The 21,837-nt window shown below is 36.9% G+C and overlaps 1 protein-coding gene and 1 long non-coding RNA gene across 6 annotated transcripts in view; one reads left to right on the top strand and one right to left on the bottom strand.

Moving 5' to 3' along the window:
• PPP1R12B (protein phosphatase 1 regulatory subunit 12B) overlaps positions 1-21,837 on the bottom strand; it is a 316,463-nt gene that overhangs the window by 201,329 nt on the left and 93,297 nt on the right. For all 5 annotated transcript variants that reach the window (XM_007481152.3, XM_001363985.4, XM_007481151.3 and 2 more), the window contains exons 3-6: positions 12,225-12,343; positions 8,356-8,515; positions 1,650-1,794; positions 1,065-1,139 (exon numbers count right to left, since the gene is read on the bottom strand). In XM_007481152.3, coding sequence (XP_007481214.1) covers positions 1,065-1,139; positions 1,650-1,794; positions 8,356-8,515; positions 12,225-12,343 — 499 coding nt within the window. The remainder of the gene's footprint in view (positions 1-1,064; positions 1,140-1,649; positions 1,795-8,355; positions 8,516-12,224; positions 12,344-21,837) is intronic.
• The window catches only part of LOC103098735 (uncharacterized), a 134,686-nt gene that overhangs the window by 80,345 nt on the left and 32,504 nt on the right, over positions 1-21,837 (top strand). The window lies entirely within an intron of this gene.

Genomic DNA, 21,837 nt, shown 5'->3' with positions numbered 1-21,837 from the left:
AATTAGAAGGTAAAAAAAAAAATATCCCAAGATGGACAAGAAGAAAGCCAGTAGTTTTTTTGACCCCTACTTTTTTTATTTGGAACACCCATGGCTACTACCCTTGTTCTTCATTCCAATTATACAATGATCATTATTCTCTTTTCCCAAACCATCCAAAATCTTCATATGTATACAATGTCAATTATCTACTGTTTATTCACAAATAATTTTGTAGCTTTTATTCTGCCATCATTATGCACCAGGCATATGTTTATGCACTGCTTTTACTGGTTTTGTGAGGGGCAGAGTGAAATCAGAAAAGATTTGATTTCAAATCCCACAACACATGTTCCCTAGTGGTATATGTCCATTAGCAGGTTATATACTATAGTGGAGCCCCTCTGTAAAATGGGGATAATCATACTTACTTCACAACATTGTGATGAGGATGAAAGAGACAAGGAATATAAAACTGTTGGAAAACACTAAAATCCTTTATAAAGAGTATTGCTTGGCATGTTTATGTTATTTTTGCAGAGCAGGAGCAAAGTAACACACATAGTTAAATACTTAGAGCAATAGGATAATTATGATGATGATAAAAAAAAATCTTCAAAGGGTATAGTTAAAGTTTCTGAAATAAATGTTTCCAGCTCTCTAGTGCCCATGATCTAAAATGCAGTGCTTCTTTTTTTAATTTCAAGTAACAAAAGCTTCCAGATCTTTTCACTTTTTACAACAATGACATCCAACTTGTGAGGTACTTAGGTACTTTCTGTGGGAAAACTATGATTTTGATATATCATAACCATTGTTTAAAATTCAGGGACCATCAAAAGCTTAAAAACTCTAGCAGTTACATTATATTGCTATAATGAACAAAGTTCAACATTAGGGGTTTCTGGCATACTTTTCTATAACAGGCTGTCTGATAGTCCCTGAAGAGACCAAATACCATCTCAGGAATGCATATTTGTTCATTTTTCATTCTCAGTAGAGACATAACTAAAGTAAGTGGCTAAGATGCCCAAAGTAGATAACAAACAGCAACTTAAATAAAAAGGCACTAGCTCTAGACTCACCACATTCTGTTTCTTCTGGAGCATCTCCAAGTGTTCCACAAGTCCTTCATCTGCCACATCAAAGGGTGTTTGGCCCTGGCAGTGAGAAGGGGCATCAAGACCAGCAGGAATCAAAACAACAACAAAATCAGTGGTCCCTAGACCAAACTCAGTTTACATGTTCTGCTTGCCCATAGAATCCCTATTTTATGATACTGTCCTTTCTAATACAGAGAAGCACATAAATGATAGTCCCTTTAATATGTTACAAGATTTGGTTTTGGTCCTTCCCCCCACTTCTGTCAAAGGTAGGGAACCATGGGTGAGGAAACACTATATAATTGATATGCTTGTTAGTTTTTGCTGAACTATTTTTCCTACTCTTTTTTTAAATTCTCTGTTATAAGGAATGGCTCTCTGGGAGGGAAAGAAGAGATATAATGAAAAGCATAAGTGATGTAAAAATAAAATACATCTGTGAAAGTTAATTTTTAAAAAAAGATTTATTCTTACTCCCATAATGTGATGCTCTAACTACTCACAGCTTCCTGACATGTTTCTGATCACTATGCCCACTACTGACTACTATATGTCTGTTTCACTGACCAGTTTGTTCCTGATATCCATGTCACAGAGTGCTTCTGCCAGAATGGAACAGGCCTCTTTCACCCCCCAGTGTGCAGCAGCATGAAGGGGAGTCCAGCCATCATAATCCTGAACATTCAGTTCATAGCCAGCCTGAATCAAAAGCCTAAAAAGAAAAACCAAATGTGAAATGCTTAACACTGTAGTTGTGTGCAGAATGATTCCTAGCTCATTTCTAGATTGATTTTGGGTGCTGAAATTCTACACATCCCTAGGGCCTACCAAGTACCTAACTTATAAAAGAAAGGTGTTTAATAAGCATTCAACTAAAATGAACTGAATGATGTCCTCCACTCTATAAGGCAAAGTTCAGGTATCAAATTCTATTCTGTAGGGGCCCATCATAAGCTCTATTGGCCAAAGAAGTACCTACTAAATGCTACCTGCCATTTTCCTGGCATACTCATGTTGTTCCTATAAACAGAAAACGTTGGAAAAGTGAATCCCTACAATATGTATGCGAACTCAAGACTGATTCAACTAGCTATAAACATACCAGAAGAATGAGTTTTCTTTTTTCTCAAGCAAGGAAAAGAGATAATATAAACTACAAATCCAATTACCTTTTTTAAATTTTTCTGAAATTTTGACTTTAAATTCTTGTCAATATGCTAACCCAAAAACATTCTAAAAAGCTCAGTTAGGATACAGCAAAGAATTTAGAATATTGACAAATCCACTTAGAATACAATGGATAAGATAAATAGTATGTTGTGGAAATAAAAAATTATAGACTTTTTCTCCATGCAGAGAAAAAGAAAAGAGAATTATTTCTTTTTTTCCCACAATGTGGCTTGTCTTTTGCACACTAATGATTAAAATTCAACCAGGAAAACAACAATCCCAGTTTTTTTAAATTTTTTAAATATATTTAGTAACCACCACCACCAAAAAAAAAAACCACATATAAATAACAAATGCAAAAAAACCCCAAAAGTACGTACAAAACCAAACTCCACATCCTATATAATTTGTTTTAAAATATGAAAATTTTATGTGTATGCTAATATAACCATCCTCTGCTTCTGAGTTCTCTTTGGATTTGTTTTATTTCAATACTTTTCTCTTGATTTTGTAGCTGTTATTTTTTTAATGTAATTATAGTATATACCATTTTTATTCTTTTTTTATCCCTTCATATATTTTCCTTACTTTATATTTCTAATATTTGTCATTTCTAACAACATAATACAATCCATTACATCTACATCACAATCTATTCAGCCATTTCTCCTAATCATTGCATTTGTGTTGTTTCCAGTTATTTTGTCATTACAAACAAAGCTTCTATGAATATTTTCATACATACAAAGCTTTTTACCCTCTCAATAATGCCATTGGGGCCTAATCCTAGTAACTGGGTCCCTAGGTTAATGAACATGAACAGCTTAACAGCTCTTAATGTATTTTTTTGTTTTCTAAAAAACAGTTCACAGCTGGTCTAGTAATATAATATTAGATCTGTTTCTCCATGTTCCTATCTATTACCATTTAATTTGATCAACTTAACCAGTCTGGTTCTCAGTTAATATACATTACCAGAACCATATTCACCTAGACTGGTCCTTAGGCAGCAGACACAATCTATTGCCAGGGCTATACTATACTCTTTCCAAAGCCAATTCTTTCCAGGTTGGTCATACCCAATGGTATGTTTTTTTTTGTTCCAATGCTTCAACCCCTCAGGAATGCAGAATTACCTCCACAGTATGATGAGTGTTAAAATAAGACTTTTGCAAAATATTATGCTCTTAAACCATTGTTATCCCACCAGAAACTGTTTTGACATGTGTATGCTCAGGGTTAGATATACTGCTAACCTCATGCAGCTATTTGGGGGCTCTCCAGATATCTACTATATTTAACTCATTTAAGATTCTATCCATTTCTTTAATTTCTATTTTTTATTAGATTTATAGTTGAGAGGGAAAATTTAAAGTCTCCCACTATTATTATTTTTTTTATCTATTTCCATGTGTGTCTCATTTAATTTTTCCTTTAAAAAGCTGGATGCTATTTGGTGCATAGAGATCCAATATTCAAAATGCTTCATTATCCATAGTAACTCCACCCTTCAACATAATACAGTTACCCTATTCATCCCTTATGATTATATCCATTTTAGTCCCAACTCTGTCAGAGATCATAACTGCTACCCCTCCCCTCTCTGGGTCAGCAGAGGAATAGTATATTCTGCTCCAGCCCCTCACCATTATTCAATACGTATCTTTCTTTCATTTTCAGTGTATTTCTTGTGGACATCACATTGTTAAGTCCTAGTTTTTGATCCCTGCTACTATTTTCTTCCCATGGGAGAATTCACCCCATTTATACTCAATATCATAGTTACTAGCTGTGCATTTCTCTCTACTCCATTCCTCCTCACTGTTGGTTTCCCTCTTCTCTTTTTTCCACCATATCCCTCCTGAAATATCCAATTCCCTTTGATTAATTCCTCTCCAATTCACACACTTTCCCCAAAATTCTCCTTTATCCTCTTCCAAATTAGCCCACTTTTACAAAGCATCCCTCACTTTCCCCTTCTGCCTTACCTTTAATTCTTATTCTATTCACCTTTCCAAAAATCCCTTCCACATCCCTTCCAACCATGCCCTCCTACTTCTTGATATAAGTTTGATTCTAAAAATCCTTCCCTGTTTTGTACTAAAAGTTTCTCACTTATCCCCTCATCTTACCACCCTACCTCTTGATATGTATTCCCTTCTAGGTATCCCTTCTTTCCCTCCTTTTTTTTATTCCCTTGCCCTTTTTTCTCTTGGTCCCTTCCTTATCCCGTCTTCCTTTACTCCTGTTTCTCTATATGTTAAGAAAAATTTTATCTTTCTAATTGTGTATCTTTATCCCAGGTATGATGATAGCAGAGTTCTAATACTATCAACCCTCTACTCCTTCATGGTATTTCCTCCATCTATTCCTATATCCATATGAGATTCCATCCTACCTCCTACTGTTCTACTCCACTACCATTTCAGCTCATTCCATTCCATTCACTTGAGTCTTCCATCCATATGTATCCCTTCAAAATACCCAGGCAATAATGCCATTCCCGGGAACCATAGATGACATTTTCCCACATAGGAATCAATGTGACTTTTTTGGATTGCTTATGATTAGTCTTTTGTTACCTTTACATATTTCTTACAGATAGGTTTTTGTCCAGGACTAGTTGAAATTCCTTTAGTTTGTTAAATATCCATTTTTACCTTTTATAATTATGCTCAGTTTTGCTAGATATGTTATTCTGGTTGTAAGCCGTTTTTTTGCTCTACAAAATACTGCGTACCGTGCCCTGTGATGTTTTAGTGTTTCAGCTGCTAAGTCTTGTGTTATTCTGACTGTACCTTGACAATATTTAAATTGTTTTTTTCCTAATACTTTTAGTATTTTCTCTTTAACCTAGGTACAGAACATAGCAATGATGTTCCTGTGCATTTTCATTTTGGAGCCTTTTTGAGGTGATAATTGGTGGTTTCTTTCAATTTCTATTTTACTCTCCAGTTCTAGAATATCTAGACAATTTTCCTTTAATCATAACTTTCTGGGAGTCCAATTATTCTTATACTCTCTCTCCTTAATCCATTTTTCAAATCGGTTGTTTTTATGACAAGATGTTTCATGTTCTCTTCTATTATTTTACTCCTTTAATTTTGTTTTATTATTTCTTCTTGTTTTCAGAAACTGTTAGCTTCCCCTTGTTTAATCCGAGTTCTTGATAAATTCTTTTCTTCCATGAATTTCTAGATCTTTTCTCCATTTGATGATCTTTCTTTCATAATTTTCTTTGCTTTCTTGCATTGCTTTTTTTCCCCTAATTTTTCCTCAACCTCTCTCATTTGGTTTTTGAGGTCTTTTTTAAGATCTTCCAAAAGCTCTTTTTGCACTTGTAGTGATTTATTACATTTGCTATTTTTGAAGTAGATGTTTTTACTTCACTGTCCTCTGAGTTTGAGACAAGGTCTTCTCTGTCCCCATAATAGCAATTAATAGTTGGGTTCTTCCTCCTTTGCTTGCTCTTTTTTTAAATTATTATTTTAGTGGCCAGGTCAATAGACTTAATTATTGGCCTTTTGCTGGAGTCCCAGGATTTCTACTATGCTGGCAGATGTTTTAACAGGTTTCAGGATTTTTGTGTGTTTATTTTTTTCAGAGTTCCATTTAATTATTCCAGGTTTTATAATCCAGGGTCTGATGTATTTCCCAGGTCCTCCACTGAAGCCCCAGTCCATGATTTACCTCAGGTGTTCCAATATGAGCCTATAGGTAGTTCTGCCACTGCAACTGCAAGCAGTCCATTTCCCTCTTTGGCAGGAACCAGGGATTCAACTCTCCTGGGAGTGGCCACAGTTGAGAGGGCTATAGGCCTTCAGCAGCTATTCTCGCAGGTGCACACTCCTTCCTTACTCCTCCTCTCCTACTGCCCAAGATACAGCAGGTATCTAGTTTTCATTTCTTGGAACTCCAAAGTCCCTCCTTTGTTAGCACTGAGACTTGAGTACCCATCATTAGGGCCTGGTGCCTGGAGACTTTGTGGTTTCTTTCCACTCCAATACCCAGGTGTGAGCCAGTGGAAGTCTCCAAAGTTAAGGTCACAGCAGACACAGCTGCTCCCAGGACCCTCCATCTGGGGATTCCAGTATATCCTCAGGGATGCAAGCAAAGAAGGTGTGGTTTCTTTGTTGATTGCATACTATTCATTCTGGTCCTATCCCCAGGACCTGAAGCAATGGGGTTGAGGCCAGGGAAGTTAGAAACCTTTCTCCCTAGTTATCCCTAGCTGTTCAGCTTCACTCCTAACTCCCATTTGTTTTTGCTGCTTTTAGCACAGATTCTGTGGAATTGGTTTTGATTGTTTAAGGAGATTAGGAGGTCAAGGATAGTTCACATCCTACACTGCCATCTTCCCTCAGTGTATACTCCCAGCAGAATATTTTCTAAAAAATTTCTCATATATTTTAATATAAGATGTATGACACTCAAATACCCTTACTCTACAAATGGATCTACCAAAAAATCCTGAACAACCAAAATCTACAATCCAAACTTGGGTGGCAGGGAAATCCTAAAGTCCAAAATTATTAGAGGGTAGCTGAAGATCTCTGGCTCCCATCTTTAACCCATGAATCACAGAATTTGGATTTGGAAGCATTCCAAGAAGCATAACCAAGAATTCCCTCTACAACACAACTGACAAGTAGACATTCAATCTCAGCTTGAGCCCACTGCCTCAGAAAGCAGCTCATCACAATGTCAAGAATGATTTTCTTAAATGCAATTTAAAAACTTGACAAGTATTTATTACATATATTCTGTAAGCCAGGAATTTTGCTGGGTAAAGGAAACAGAACAACAAAAATGAAACTTCATGCCTTCAAAAACCTTGATTTCAACTAGGGGGAGAGAGAATAGCATGAACACCAACATAAATATGCAGAATCTCTCCATGTAAATAATAAGTAATTGGTGAAAAGGATCACAGTAAGCCAAAATTTGCTTCTCTGCAACTTGCACCTATTGTTCCTATTTGGTCCTTTGGTGCCAAAGGTAACAAATTTAATGTCCCTTCCAAGAATCCTACCCAAGAACTAAGCAAGTTATGCTTGTTATCTCCACAGAATGACAGAGAGTCCCCACTTTACTATAAATCACCTGCCTCATAGGCGGCAATCTATGGAATTCATGGTCCAACCATTTAAATTTTTAGGGAAGCTTACCTAATATCAAACATCAAAAAGATACATCTATTGTGTAGAGATGAAAGGATCAGGAGGACAGGTAAAATTTTAAAGCCCTAATGTATTACATAAAAAGAGTCTTTAAAGAAATTTTATACTTGTATCTAATTGGAAGTCAGGCAATACAGTGAATAGCAGTTCACCCATATCTATATAATTAAATCTCTCAAAGTCATTACCAGAGATAACAACCAAAATGGTCACAGATTTATACTCTGTTATGTATAAATGGAGATTTTGAAACTTTGACTTCATTCCCCAGAAGTCCTTAGTATTTCCCAAAATTCCCTATAATCTCTCCTGTATCTCCACATTGGCAGGATCATGTTATTGGTATTTAATTGGCAGTAACTCCTCCCACAGGCACTCTTTGGGTATACAGCAATCAGCAGTGATGCTGGTAAGTGGGGATTTTGAAAATGGCTAATCAGTCATGAGCACATGGTATTTTTATTGTGTATCCTCTTTATTCCTTGATTTCTAATGATCATTTAATAAACCTCATAAAATATAATATTTTCATTATTTGAGATATAATTTTAAATTTTACAGTTACAGGATACAAGAAGTAGTAGTTAGATGTTTTTATTTGTGATGAATGTATGAAAGGGGTCTTGTGGGGTCTACGAGGCTAATACTTCCCAATATTTTTTAATATTCCTTAACATACTCATTATATAACATGCTTATGAAAATGCATGCCAAGGGATGCTTTGGAAGAAGAAAAAAAGAAGAAATTTCATGAATAATGGCAGACGGTAGAGAGTATATTCTGATGCAGCCTAGTGAGGGGGCAAACACACACCAACTGAGAAATAAGGGCATCTTCATCCTCCTTTCAGAAGTGTCAGTCAAAAGAATCATTGTTCTATTTTTAGCTGACAAAGCTTGCTCAAGGTGACAAAGGATCCTACCTGAGAACTTCAGAGTAGCCCTTGGCAGCAGCCACATGGAGGGCAGTGGCCCCTGAGCGAGCTTGTCTCACATCTTCAATTTTTCCGCTATTGAGCCACTGACGAGCATCCTGCAACATCTGCTGCTCCTCTTCTTTTCTTGACTGCTCCAGATCAACCCCTGCAGAAACCATCAGAGAATGAAACCCCGCAATTCAGGCTGATGTGATATTTTCTTTGTCTAGATCCTAAACATAACACAAAACACTAGCTAAGTCTTCAAGCTTTGAATTTTTCAATTTTACTCCTAGCTAAGAATGTAAATGACACTGAAACACATGCACACACACACACATACGTATGGTATGGTATGGTGTAAAATGCACTGAACTAGAGTCAAGAGATCTTTTCCATTTAGTAATTATTTTCTTCAGCAAGTCTCTTCATCCCTCTCATTTCTTTTTCCTCATTGGGGAAGCATGTAATAGTTGGTGAATACTAATTCTGATACTTTCTAGTTGTGTGATTTAGACAAGTCATTTGTTATGAGAATAATACTTGCATGTGCCTACCTTAAAGGACTATTGTGAGACTCAAATGAAATAATATATATATATATATGTGAAGCACTTTGAAAATCTCAAAATGGTATACAAATTATAGTTATTATTACTATTACTTGTAAAATCAAAGTAAGACTATATGATCACTAAGATTACTGTTCTAGAATCCTTGTGTGTGTGTGTGTGTGTGTATGTGTGTGCATGTGTGTGTGCATACACATAACTGTTAGCATTTAAACTGATGGATAACTTCTGCTTCAGGAACTAAAATTTGACATAAAAGAGGATTAATTGGGAAAACTATGTTACTCATAAGAGAAAAACAGCCTATACACCCAATGCCATTCATTTCCACAATATTTTCCAAAATATATTTTTCTATACATTGTTAGCCTCACAACACAGCTCTCTGATAGGCATGACAGAGGTTATTATCCTCATTTCATAGGATGAGAGAAATATGAAATCAGGTGTTTTCCTGTCACATAATTTGTTAGTGGCATAGAACCAGGTTTTCCTGAATTCTAGTCTAGTGTTCATTCCTCTACAGCTCAAGAAATATAACACATTTAGTCTCAAGTATAACTTACAAACTAAAAATGGAAACAAAATGTCCTTAAATAAAACAATTTCCCAAAAGCTATACCTTAACATAAGGAATATGACTTTGGGCTGGAAAATCTCTAGGAGCCAAAGACTGCTTACTCAAATATTATTAGTAAGTAATACAGTGGCTACTGGAGTTAAATGTGTCTTACTTCTGAAGAAATGCAATCAAACTACAGAAAATCCATATGCCATTTAAAAATAGTGTGGGGACACCTGATTGGGAAATTCTTATAAGTTACTTAATTTTATATTACATGCTTTTGCAGAGGCATTTTCCCTCAGCACAGTAAAATTCAATATTCATGCACACAAATCTAGACACATTCATTCTGTTTGGTCTGACATCCTCCCAGCTCAGTTATACTACTGGCAATCTGCAATGCAGCTCAACTTGAGTAGGAAGGGAGTGATTTATTGTAGAGATCCTAGATACAATAAATGATCAGTCACTGACAGGAACTCAAACCTAATATGAGCAAATCATCTCTCAAAATGCTCAGGACAGTGGACATATACTGAGATTTTGCCTTCACTCATACTTGAGACAACAAAAGGCAAACATTTCAATCACAGATAGACTCATCATCCAAAACAATATCTTCTTCCTCTACCTTATCTCAGAAAAAAGGACCCATTTTCCAAAACTAGCCTCTCTAACTGGTCCTTCTTTTCCATTCTCATTCTCTCTCTCAACCCTGGCCCTTCTGTCACCCACCCTTGTCTCTTATCCTTCTGACCTGGTCAGTTTGCCTTTGGTCAAAACTATTCCTTCTAATCTGAATGCTTATCATATGACATAGGCTCTTCCTATACAATTCCTACCCAACCTTACAAGACACAAGGCATAAACACAGACTCCCTCAACAAATTTCTGATTCGCCCTCAGTATTCCCTGGTTTACAAATCTGCAGGGCTTACCATTGCTTTTAAAATAAAGTATAAACTCTTTGGCCTATCATTTCAAACCATCCACCATCTGGTTCCAGACTAGGATTCCAGCCTTCTTTCCTATCACTCTCCTTTATACACCTTATCTTCCAGCAAAACTAAACTACTTGCTGCCCCTGACCTTGGCATTCCATCTCTTGTCTCCATGCATCCACACAAGTTGTGCCCCAGTCTAGAAAAATCTTCCTCCTCACCGCCAACTCTTAGAATCTCTTAGAAGATCTTACAATCTTCCTTTAAGACTCCATTTGGGAGCTGTCTCTCCACAAAAGCTAGACCTTCTCTTTCACTAGATGCATGTTCTCTCTTGCTGGACTATTAGTCAGTGTTTACTCATTTATGTACTCATTGTATCCTCTCAGTTGGATGATGCAAACTCCCAAGAAGAAAGAACCATTTTTATCTTTGTTTCTATATCCCCTACTCAAAACATAATGCTTTGGGCATTGCAGACAATAAAAAAAAAATTATTTTCAGTCTGGACTTAATTAGGGGAGTACTTGTTTGGGAATTACTCTGCCAATGCCATCTAGAAACTTCACTGTAACTGGCAAAGTTAGAGAACTACCTAGGGCACTGAGATGTTAAGGGACCTATCCATGGTCACACAGCTAATATGTAATGGGGTCAAAATCTGAAGGCTTTCCAACTTCAGTATTGGCTGTACCAGACTGCTCCTCAATAACTGTCCAATAAGTATTTATTAAAAAATGAAAAAAATGCTCCTTTTCATTAAATGAAGCAAAGCATGTCTCAATATCCAAAACTGTGTTTGTGCATTAAGATAGGAAAAGAATCAACTTGGGACACAGCTAATGAATATTAACAGGATCTTCTGAAGTAGAATGTCCATTCATTAAGATACTTTGCTGGCCAAAGTATGAATAAAGTCTAATTGAAGCATTCTAAAACTATTCTAAACAAGGAGTATAAAGAATTAGCAATAGTCTCACCCATATTTTTCAAAGCTGTCCTTCCCTTTGTTACTTCCACAAAACAAGTTTTAAAAAGCTAAATGACTTAGGATTATCTCAAGTGGATAAGGTCATTCATGATCATTAAATCTAACCCCCTCATTTTAGAGATGAGGAAATTGAGGCCCATAAAGACTGAGTGACTTGCCCAAAGTAAAACAGTTAGAGATGAAACCAGAAGCCAAAATCTCCTACACCAAATATAGCACTCCTCTCTCTGTGTGGAGCAGAAATATCCCCAGATGCTGGCTTTCCTGAACATCTAAAGTGAGGTAAAGAAGTAAAATTTATTCTCTGCCTCTTCAATCTACTATCTTATTTCTTTGTGTTTCCAAGCATTTGACCTGACAAGTGTGACTATTTCAAGATCATCCTAGAAGTGAGAAATAAATGGCTTGTCCAGGATTATTCAAAGCTCTCATTAATGGAAAAAAAGAGAAATCATAAGTGTCCCTAACTTGCATTAGGAGAATCTGCCTTATCAAAGAATAAATCAGTTCATACAATAAGGTTTGTGTCTAACCTTAAGAAGAGACACAAAGACTGATCATATTTGTGGCATTTGGTCTTCTCCTGCCTGAGTTATTAAGAGGATCCAGGATGCTGGTAATTGGTATCTAATGCCATGCAGACAGAGCTAACCCGTCCCCTCCCATCACACATTAATGAAAGGCTCCCATAAGATGAAAGGATCACTTTTAAAGTGTTAATGTGTTCCAGTGGCAGCTGCTGCTTTCTCTCACACCTCTCACTAGGAGAGGGCATTGGATTTCCCACAGTTCCCCAGATGTGTTACCTTGTTTCTTCACCTGCTCCAGGAGCAGGTCCTTCATTGCCGCCTCTTCTGCAAGGTCGGAGGGGACTTCACCTTCACTATTCACTGTAGCCACACTGGCTCCATGGTTAATGAAATACCTGCACAGACAAGACCCAGGAGTAACGTTATCTATCCCAGGTTGGGGTCAATTTACACTCATGCACCAAAGGTTAGAGGAGCTTGAAAAACTAAAAAGGCATCTGGTCTGGGATTCTAAACTAGTCTCAGATAAGGCTTAACCCTTTGGATCGCCAAGAATTTCAATAGCTCAGGCTCAATCAAGATTTTTTCCTTCCTTTCTAGATTCCATGGCAACAAGTAGGGGGTTTACAAATTGAGAAAAGGAAGTAAGGGAAGAAGGCAGGAAGGGAGGGAGGAAGCAAAAGAGGGAGGGAGGGAGGGAAAAACTTCTAAGGTTGGATAAGCAGCTTTCTGAAGACAATATGAAATAAAATCATATTCCCCTCCAAAAAGCAAGTTTCCAAAAGGAAAATTCCTTGCGACATCTTAGAATAATTTTGGCACATAAGTCAAATGAGATATTTTTTCATTTCAAGTATGTATATTTAAGGTATCTATTCAAATCTGGACATACTGCTACGGCTACCACCACCACCATCGCTACCACTACCACTATCATTGTCAACCATCCACAAAGTCTTTTACACACTCCAGAAGAAAATTATCATTTCAAACATTAATATGCTATGGCCCCATCTGGACTGTGTGAAGGAAAAACCATCAGTAGAGATTTCCTTCTACCAAATTTCCCTTTGCCTCTCCCATGAGAGATGTCCTGACCTCATTGGACAGCTAGGTAAGAAGAACTTCCAGAGGAGGGTCTGCCCTCCTCTGAGGCTGCCCAAATCCTCTGGGGCAGCCAGGTAAAATAGTAAGTTGACTGCTCACACCACTTAGGTGAGCTTGGAGTCACAAGACAAAAGCTTATCAGACCCTATCATCTACCTTGCCCTTCTTCCCTCCAGGCCCCTGGGCACTATCATTAAACCTTCAGATACACAATAAAGTACCTTAGGCCTCACAATGCAATCCAGAACCATATTCAGGACTTTAAGGCATTTCAACCTACCCTATGGCTGAACTATCTTCTGTGTTTCATTTCCCCAGATATATAAGCTTCTAGAGAGCAGAGACTGTCATTTTTTCTGTTTGTATCCCCAGCATTGAACACAGAGTTTGGCACATAATAAATGCTTTTTCTTTCATTAATATGTAATTGTGTAATTCAAAGTCTGTGAGGAATTTAATTAGCCTCAAGAATTAGATTCCGAATCAACAAGAGGTCCAATAATGGCTGGAGTTAGCAATTTGGTACTTAGAAACATCTGAAAGAAAAAAGGACTTTTCGGTTTGGGTTTTCCCTCTACAGTCCTCATAAAGATATTTGGACATCTAGAAGTACTGACACATCCCTATTAGCATAATATGCTCTTTTGAAAATAAGAGCCACATTCTTATTACTAACATGTCATTTTGGTTACTATTGCTTTAAAATAATGAAGAAAAATTAATTATATTTAAGAGTTCAAACTGAATTAACATTCCATTCATGAAGACAAGCTATTAGGTGTACCCTTGGGCTGGTCTTCTTGGTATGGGTTAAATTCTTTATTTGGAATGAGAATGTTTTCCTTTCAGCTATCCAGTATTAATCCTGAACTCTAATGAGAGAGAGCAGAGACAGCACACATGAAGGACAAAGACAAGAAATATAACTAAAGCCAAGCCTTTCTTCCTGTCTTAATATTCTTCTCCAGTGTAAAGATAAGAAGATAGGAACACACCATTTAAAATGGACATGAACTTGAAATGGAAAGCACTTGAACACAAAATTTTCTTGGAAACATAAAACAGATTTGTTTCTCATTTTCTTCTCCCTTGAAAATAAGGGTTCATCGGTATCTTTTCCAGCAAAATTACCAAGTCCAGCATCATTAAAATATGAAGAACAAAATAAATACAAGTAGCTAATCAAGAGCTGACAAGTTCTGAGAGAGTTTATGTAATTCTAGGCCTAAAGCAAAAGCACAACTTTTTATAAATGAAGTTTTCCATTTTTTGAAAAATGACTATATACAATGGAAAAGGAATAATAGCAGTGAAATTCAAAGTCCCTCATAAGAATAAGTCTAATAAAAATGAATTACAGCCTAACCACAAAGAACTATCTAAGTAAATTTTATGTGAAGTCAGCTCATCATAATTGGTCTTACAATGATACACTGGCCGAGGGTTTATCCTTGAAATGGTAAATTAAGTAATTCACTTCACTCCAGGCAATCATTCTGAGGGGAAAAGGGTTTCATAGTTATTTCTAAGAAATAAGTGTGTTTACCCAAAATATCAAGTTAAAGAAATCATTGTGCCTGGTTCGTGTGAAATCCAACATGTAGAACAAGAGTTCTGATTTAAAATTATTATCCTCTGTGCACTGATTCCTAAAGGAAAGAAGAAGAAAAAAGGAGAGTCCATGAATGATGCCAACAGGCATGTTCCTGATTCAGAGCACGGACTCCACTTGTTACTTCATTCTGGCTCCACTCTTGGCTCTCTGGACTTTTCCACCTGCTACTTAGTAGCCTGGAGATATCTGTAATGTAAGAAAGAGAGATCCAGGGGGTTGCAATGAGAAGCCAGGCTGAAGGAGAGATCAACTGAAGAGCATCGGAGGAGGGGCAGAGAGAGAAGCCAGGAGTACTAAAGGGGTTAAAACTCTGAAGCCAAGAGTCAAAGGTCTTCCAGCCTGGGAGGTGGAGGAGAAAGTTGGTTTTCCTGGAAGCTGAGAAAGAGCCCATCCATTTGGAACCTGTTATTCCTTCTGGGATCCCAAAAATACCTCTACTAAGGCTCTTCAAGAATAGCTACCTGAATTCTCAAGGGGGTTTTGGATTTGGACTCACTCTGGTCAGAACCATCCAGATCTTTCCCTGAGATTTCTCTCTCCCTGACCTGTTCCTGGACTCCTGAATTAAAAGCTAGTTAGCTGAGGGATAGGGATCAACCAGCATCTGGCCAGAAGAGGGTTCAAGGTGCTCAGTCTTGAACCCCAAGAATTTGGGGGGCCAGTCTGCCAGAGAAGTTAGGGTTTCTTACACCCTACTTTCCTTGCCTGACACTTCTATCTCTCCTTCCCTGTGTGAACCCAAATAAATTGTTTACTACTTTAGAATTAGGTCTGGCTGGTTTCTGACTCTAGGAAAGGGGACAGAAGATTTGGGGAGAATCACATCTCTCCCCAAAAGGGGAAGGTTAGCTCAGGATTTCAGTAATCCCAACTGCCTAACCCAAAGAACAACATCTCTCCTTGATAGTGAGGTGACCCCAGGTTTCTGAATGGAAGGAACAGTGGGTGTCCCTAAGGAGGCCAGAGGCAGAAGAATCCATCCTGCCTCTCAACAATAGCTGCGACCAAAGGGGAGGCAGCGGGTCATCTTACCAAAGCCAATCTCTCTAGGTCTTGTCTTCCATCTCCCAGAACTATTCTCTGAGGAGACATATTCCCTCTGTCAGGGATACAAGACTTTACTACCTCTCCCAGAAAAGAGAGGGGAAGAAGAATTTCTTCACTCTCTCCCCATTTCTCTCCTTCCATTCCCCCTGTTCCTCTCTCAATCCTTCTATTACATATCTCTACCACTGGGGCCCTCTCTTCTGATGAGTGAATCCTTAGCCCTGGTGGCCATGTCATACAGGGCCTTGGCCATCCACACTCACTTCACTCTGGCCTTGACCCTGACTTCAATCAATAAATATTCCCCAAGTGCATATCATTCTCTGTCCACCTGTCTCTCCTTCCACCTTGCTTTTATATGTTGTCCTCTCCTATTAGAATGTAAAGTTCTCCTGTGCAGGGGCTGTCTTTTTTTGCTTATATCTATATGCTTTATATTTAGCATAGTGTCTGGCACATCAGAAGTGCTTAATCTATGTGCCATATATCCATCTATCTATAGAAAGGTAAAAAAGGTGCTAAATTTAATAAGATTCTATAGCCCAATATCATAGATATAGTCTCTGACCAAATTAAAATGCCAGCAGTAAGAGTTTGGGTTTTTTTGTTTTGTTTTTTAAACCCTAATTTTTCATTTTAACATCAATACTATGTAATGATTCTAAGGCAGAAGAGCGGCAAGGGCTAGGCAATAGGGGTCAAGTGACTTGCCCAGGATCTACATGGTTAGGAAGAGTCTGAGGCCACATTTGAACCCAGGACCTCCTGTCTCGAGGTTTAGCTCTCAAACCACTGAGCCACCTCACTGCCCCCAAGGAGTATATTCCATAAATTTATCAAATTTTTACTAAAAGCATCCGCCAAGAGGAAATCACCTTCCCTCTTAAACACCAAAAGCTAGCATACTTGAGCACACTAGAAATTCAGAGCCGTTTCTGTGAGTCTCTAAAAGGGAAGCAGCCTGAGTGATGAAGAGGTTGCCAATTTTCATGAAACTGAAACAAAGGGAAGGATCCAAGAGTGAATAAAACTATACTGTTCGTTTCTGTTTGCTTTGGAGCCAATCTAGGCTGCTTTTCAGAAAAAGCAGCCCAGCCAAACACCAATGCCACTGCTCAATATTTTGCTGACTGACTCTTCTTTTGTTCAACTTCTCCCACAAAGTATCACAATAACCCTTCAGGGCTCAGAGGTGAATCCAATGCTACAGGATCTACAAGATAAACCTAAGATAATCAGATTTGGTGGGAAGGGAGTCCCCTGGTCTCCACACAGCTGTCTACAGCACTTTCACAAAAAAGGTATAAGAAGCTCTAATCACATTAGAAAAAACTTCCAATAAACAATCTTAATCAATATTCCTGTTCTCTTTTTCATTATAAAATATACCTAATCATGATCTGAATTTATATTTACCTAAGATAAACCCAAGCATCTTATTTTGAAGGTGATTTTCAACTATACTGTTCTCCTCTAAAAAACAAAACAAAACAAAAACTATTCTTCTAGTGATCCCTCCTTGCCTAAGGAAGGCCAGGAGGTATCTCAGAAGTTAATCCTTGCTCTTCTTCATGAAACACAATTATGTGACTAACACAGAAAATATCTGTTACTGCCTTGTCTTTTGCTCCCTATGTTTAGGATTATTTCTTTTAATAATGACAACTCTGACTTTTATGATATTTAGGCAGCTGTCTTCACATCTTGAGACCTACTTCTTTTGCTTTAAAACATAATTATCCAAGGGGCAGCTAGGCATAGTGGATACAGCACCAGGTCTGGAGTCAGAAGGAATTGGGTTTGAATTTGACCTTAGACAGTTCCTAGCTGTGAGATCCTGGGCGAGTCACTTACCCCCAAGTGCCTAGCCTTTGTTGCTCTTCTGTCTTAGAATTGATACTGAGACAGAAGATAAAAGTTATAAAAGCAAAATAAAACATAGCATAATTATCTAAGCTTATCTCCACAAAATCCTATTCTGAGGTTTCATGGTGGGATAAAGGTATCCCTTAGTTTGGGTTTTTTTTTTCCTCTCCCCAGATGAGTAAGCTAAGGCTGAAAAATCAGATTGAATGACTTGCCCAAGATCTAATATCTAGTAGACAGGAGAGAAGGAATTTGAGCTCAGATCTCTTGGTTCCTTGTCAAGATTCCTTCCACAAAACCCACACTGCCTCTCTGATCCACTCCAATTCAATATCCCTCCCTTAAGGTATTACAGTCCCAAAACTGGAAATAATACTGGGTTTTTTTTTTATTATTATCCCAGCAGCAACTATGACCTTGCTAGAAAGACTCTAGCTCCAATATAAGCAAAAGACTTAATCTACTTTCCAAGGACCAGTCTAGCTAATTACGAAGTGGCCTTATTAGCAATAAAATGAGCCAAGCTGGACACTTAGTTATGATTTTTTGTGGGGCCATGGCAACCCATGAAACAAGAGAAAAAACAAAATGGTCTTCAGTTGTCAATAATCCACTTCTACTTCTATAGTTAAGAGCGGGGGGGGGGGGGGGGGGCGGAGATTAAATAGGCAATGCTAAGAATAACAGTTTTTTGACTCTATAAGCATTAACTTAGCGCTTAGTACTCTAAATACAAGATCCTTATTCAATGACCAAAGAAACGACATACACGAGGAAAGGAATCATCTGTCTTTATTTTCTTGTGATAAACAAAACCAGAACACAGAAGCGAGTTGCAATTAAATAAAAGGACATATCACAAAATCTCCAGGGAGAGGTAAAGTCTCTAGTTTTATTATATAGCCAAAGGCAACAAGAAAAACTTTTCCTGGGACATTTGATCATCTCTTATTACAATGCTCACCATAAATATTTGCAAAAAGATCACCATAAAAATAGCTGAATTTATTTTCCAACATTGGCTGCAAGAGAAATACTACTAAAACTCAGAAAGACCCTCCAATCTAAATCAACATATGCTTTGATACATAATGACTTCAATGTTAAGGTAAAAATTAGCAAGAGTGAAGAAAAATATGTTGAGGGTAAAGAAACAAAAGAGGTCAAAGACTTTTCTACTACAAAGTAGCCTCATTCTTAACTGTCATGAATAACTTCATTAAAAATTGAGAAAGTTCACAAAAAAAGGAAATTGATTATATTTTAACTGGCAGCAGGAAATGACTCATTACTAATATGGAAGTTATTCCTAAATCAACTGTCTCTGTGTAAAGATCAAAATTAGTTGAAACAAGAAAAGGCTGTGGTATTCAAAATTAACTGAACTCCAACTTGCTACTTAAAACAAGTTACAGATGTTAAAAGAAATAGGAAAGAAAGAAAAACAGTATTAATTAAAGCAATTTATAGTGAATTTTATCAAAGAAATCTAGGAAGTATGGTAGATAAAGCACTTGATATGACCTATGTTCAAATCAATCCTGGCACATTATTAGCAATGTGACTCTGGGGAAGGCCTTAACTTCTGCCAGCCTCAGTTTCCTAATCTAAAATGTATAATAATAGCACATATAGTATGAGGATTAAATAAGATGATATTTTAAGTGCTTTGCAATCCTTTAAGTGCTAGGAAAATGCTTGCTATTAATTAGTATAACAGAGTCCAAAAGAGCCTAAAAGTCTTAGTCAGTAAATACTTGATCCATTTTCCAACTGGGAAGATATGGAAGCCATGGTCAACACTGGTTTAGAACATAAACTAGTTTGTAAAAATTTATAGAGGACAGTGAAATACTATAGGCAGCTGCCAAAACCTTATTATCACATAAAAAATAAAAAATAGTGGAAGGAAAAATAAGTTGAAAGAAAGTATAATGGGAACCATAAGAAGAACAAAAGTAGGAGGGACAGCAGAATAAAAGAGCTGATCAGACCATCAACAAACTCTCTTCAGCAGTGAGGCCAGGGGACCCAGCACATATGGGTTCTAATAGTAGTTCTGATGTGTAGGAACATTTCCTGGGATGATGATGTATCTCCTTCCTTTGTTAGACTGAACACAATATTAAAGTCACTGAGGGATTGCTTCTTTAAATATCTGAAGGTAAAGGGAAGGAAGGGATAGTTCTTAGTCTTATTTTTTTAACAAGTGACTTAAGAGTCCATCAATAATTAATAACCCATAGCTACTTTCCTAGCTATTTAAAATTTTTATGAAGATAATCACAGATTATTACAAAGGCATTCTCGATAGGGGTGTTAGAAGGTAATCAGCAATCTTTGACACAATCTTTCACACTCCACAGTAAAGCACACCTTAACCATAACACAAATAATTAGTCTTAAGGATGGAAAAAATATAAGATCACATTGGATATGTCTGTTTATTATTATTATTTTTTAAACCCTTACCTTCCATCTTAAAATCAATATTGTGTATTGGTCCCAAGGAAGAAGAATGGTAAGGGCTAGGCAATGAGGGTTAAGTGACTTGCCCAGGGTCACACAGCTAGGCAGTGTCTAAGGCCACATTTGAACCTAGGACCTACTGTCTCTGGGTCTGGCTTTCAATCCACTGAGCCACCCAGCTGTCCCCTGTTTATTAATTTTTTAAACAGTTTAATGTGGTACAGCACAATATTACATTCTACTCCAACAAGATGTTTCCTGTGCATGTCAAAATTATAGATTACTCACTGAACAATATATATTCAACCTCTGATATTAATATTAAAAAATAAAACAGGGATGCATACTTGCTAGGAGAAGTATTTCTACTTATAAAAGACATTGTGCTGATTGTATGAAGCCCTAGAAATTGCAGAGCCATGAAAACAAGATCCATAATCACTCTAAAGAGTTTGTTCTTACTATCCACAAAAGGAAAACAAAATGGATGAAAACTGCTTAGTGGTTAGTCTACAAGATCCAATTAAATGGAAAATCAGAGACTTCATCTAATAGTACAGGTAAATTGAATGGATGTAAATGGACAAAGAACTGGGCCCAGAATAGAATGAATAGAGCATACGTCACTGTTTTTGGGAAATTATAAAATTCTTTAAATGACGCAAGTTTCTCCCTCAAATAAATGCTCAGCATTCTTCTGGTGTTTTTATATGACTAAAAGCCACACAATATTACAGTCTCCAAAGAACTGAAATTGAAGTATAACCAAAGTTCAACAACCCAGTTACATGGTTAAGGTAAGCAGGCTGAAATACATGGCAAACACTGAAATACAGAGGATCAGTATAAAGGACAAAGATGTACACCAGAAAAGAAGATGTAGTGGTCACGTGACAAGAGCAAGACATTACCAATGGACTGCAGTCCATGCTCTCTACAGGTATTCTCACAAATGGGGGGGGGGGGGCAGTGAGGGGGATGTCAAACTGGCAAAAATGTATAAAAAAGGAAATCTCAGCATTGAAGGGGTTATAGAATCTAGACAGGTATAGTCATACACTGTTGGTAGAATTATGAATTGAAACAATCATCACTGAAATGTAATTTGGAATTATACAAAGAAAATACCTAAAATGTCTATAACCTGTGACCCAGATATTTCTTTGCTAGGCACACACTTCCAAAAAGGACAATGGCAAAAAGGAAGTCTCCATACATGCCAAAATCTTTATAGCAGTACTTTTTGTGGTAGCCAAAAACAATAAAGTAAATGCTCATAATGAAGGCAATTCAAGAGGAAACACAGATAAGCAAAACAGCTTTAAAAATGTTAAATTCATTATTAAAATTTTTTAAGCAAAAAGGTAACAGATTTGTGGTTTTATGAATCTTCCTCTTTTTCTATTCAATTTTACATATGAAAATGTTTCTTCATTGGTGTTTGTTAAATTCAGAACAAAGCAGATGCCCATCATTTGAGGAATAGTAAAACAAAATGTGATGCAAGAATTAAAGAAATATTGTGCTATAAGAAATGACTAATTCAAAGCAGCATAAAATTTATACGAACAGAGGCAAAATGAACAAAGACAATAAGGAAAACAATATATACAATGACTATAGCTATATAAATGGAAAAAAACAAAAAAATTGAAATTGAATGTTTAAGAAAAAGAAAATTTAAATGAAATGTTTTATTAGTATCACTAATAATAATAATGACTCACACATAGTTCTTTAAGGTTTGCAAAGTGCTTTACAAATACTATCTCATTTTATCCTCTC

Source organism: Monodelphis domestica, chromosome 2 (assembly GCF_027887165.1).
Source record: "Monodelphis domestica isolate mMonDom1 chromosome 2, mMonDom1.pri, whole genome shotgun sequence".
Lineage (NCBI taxonomy): Eukaryota > Metazoa > Chordata > Mammalia > Didelphimorphia > Didelphidae > Monodelphis > Monodelphis domestica.
Note: the sequence above shows the minus strand (reverse complement) of the source record. Positions and strands in the feature narration are given on the sequence as shown.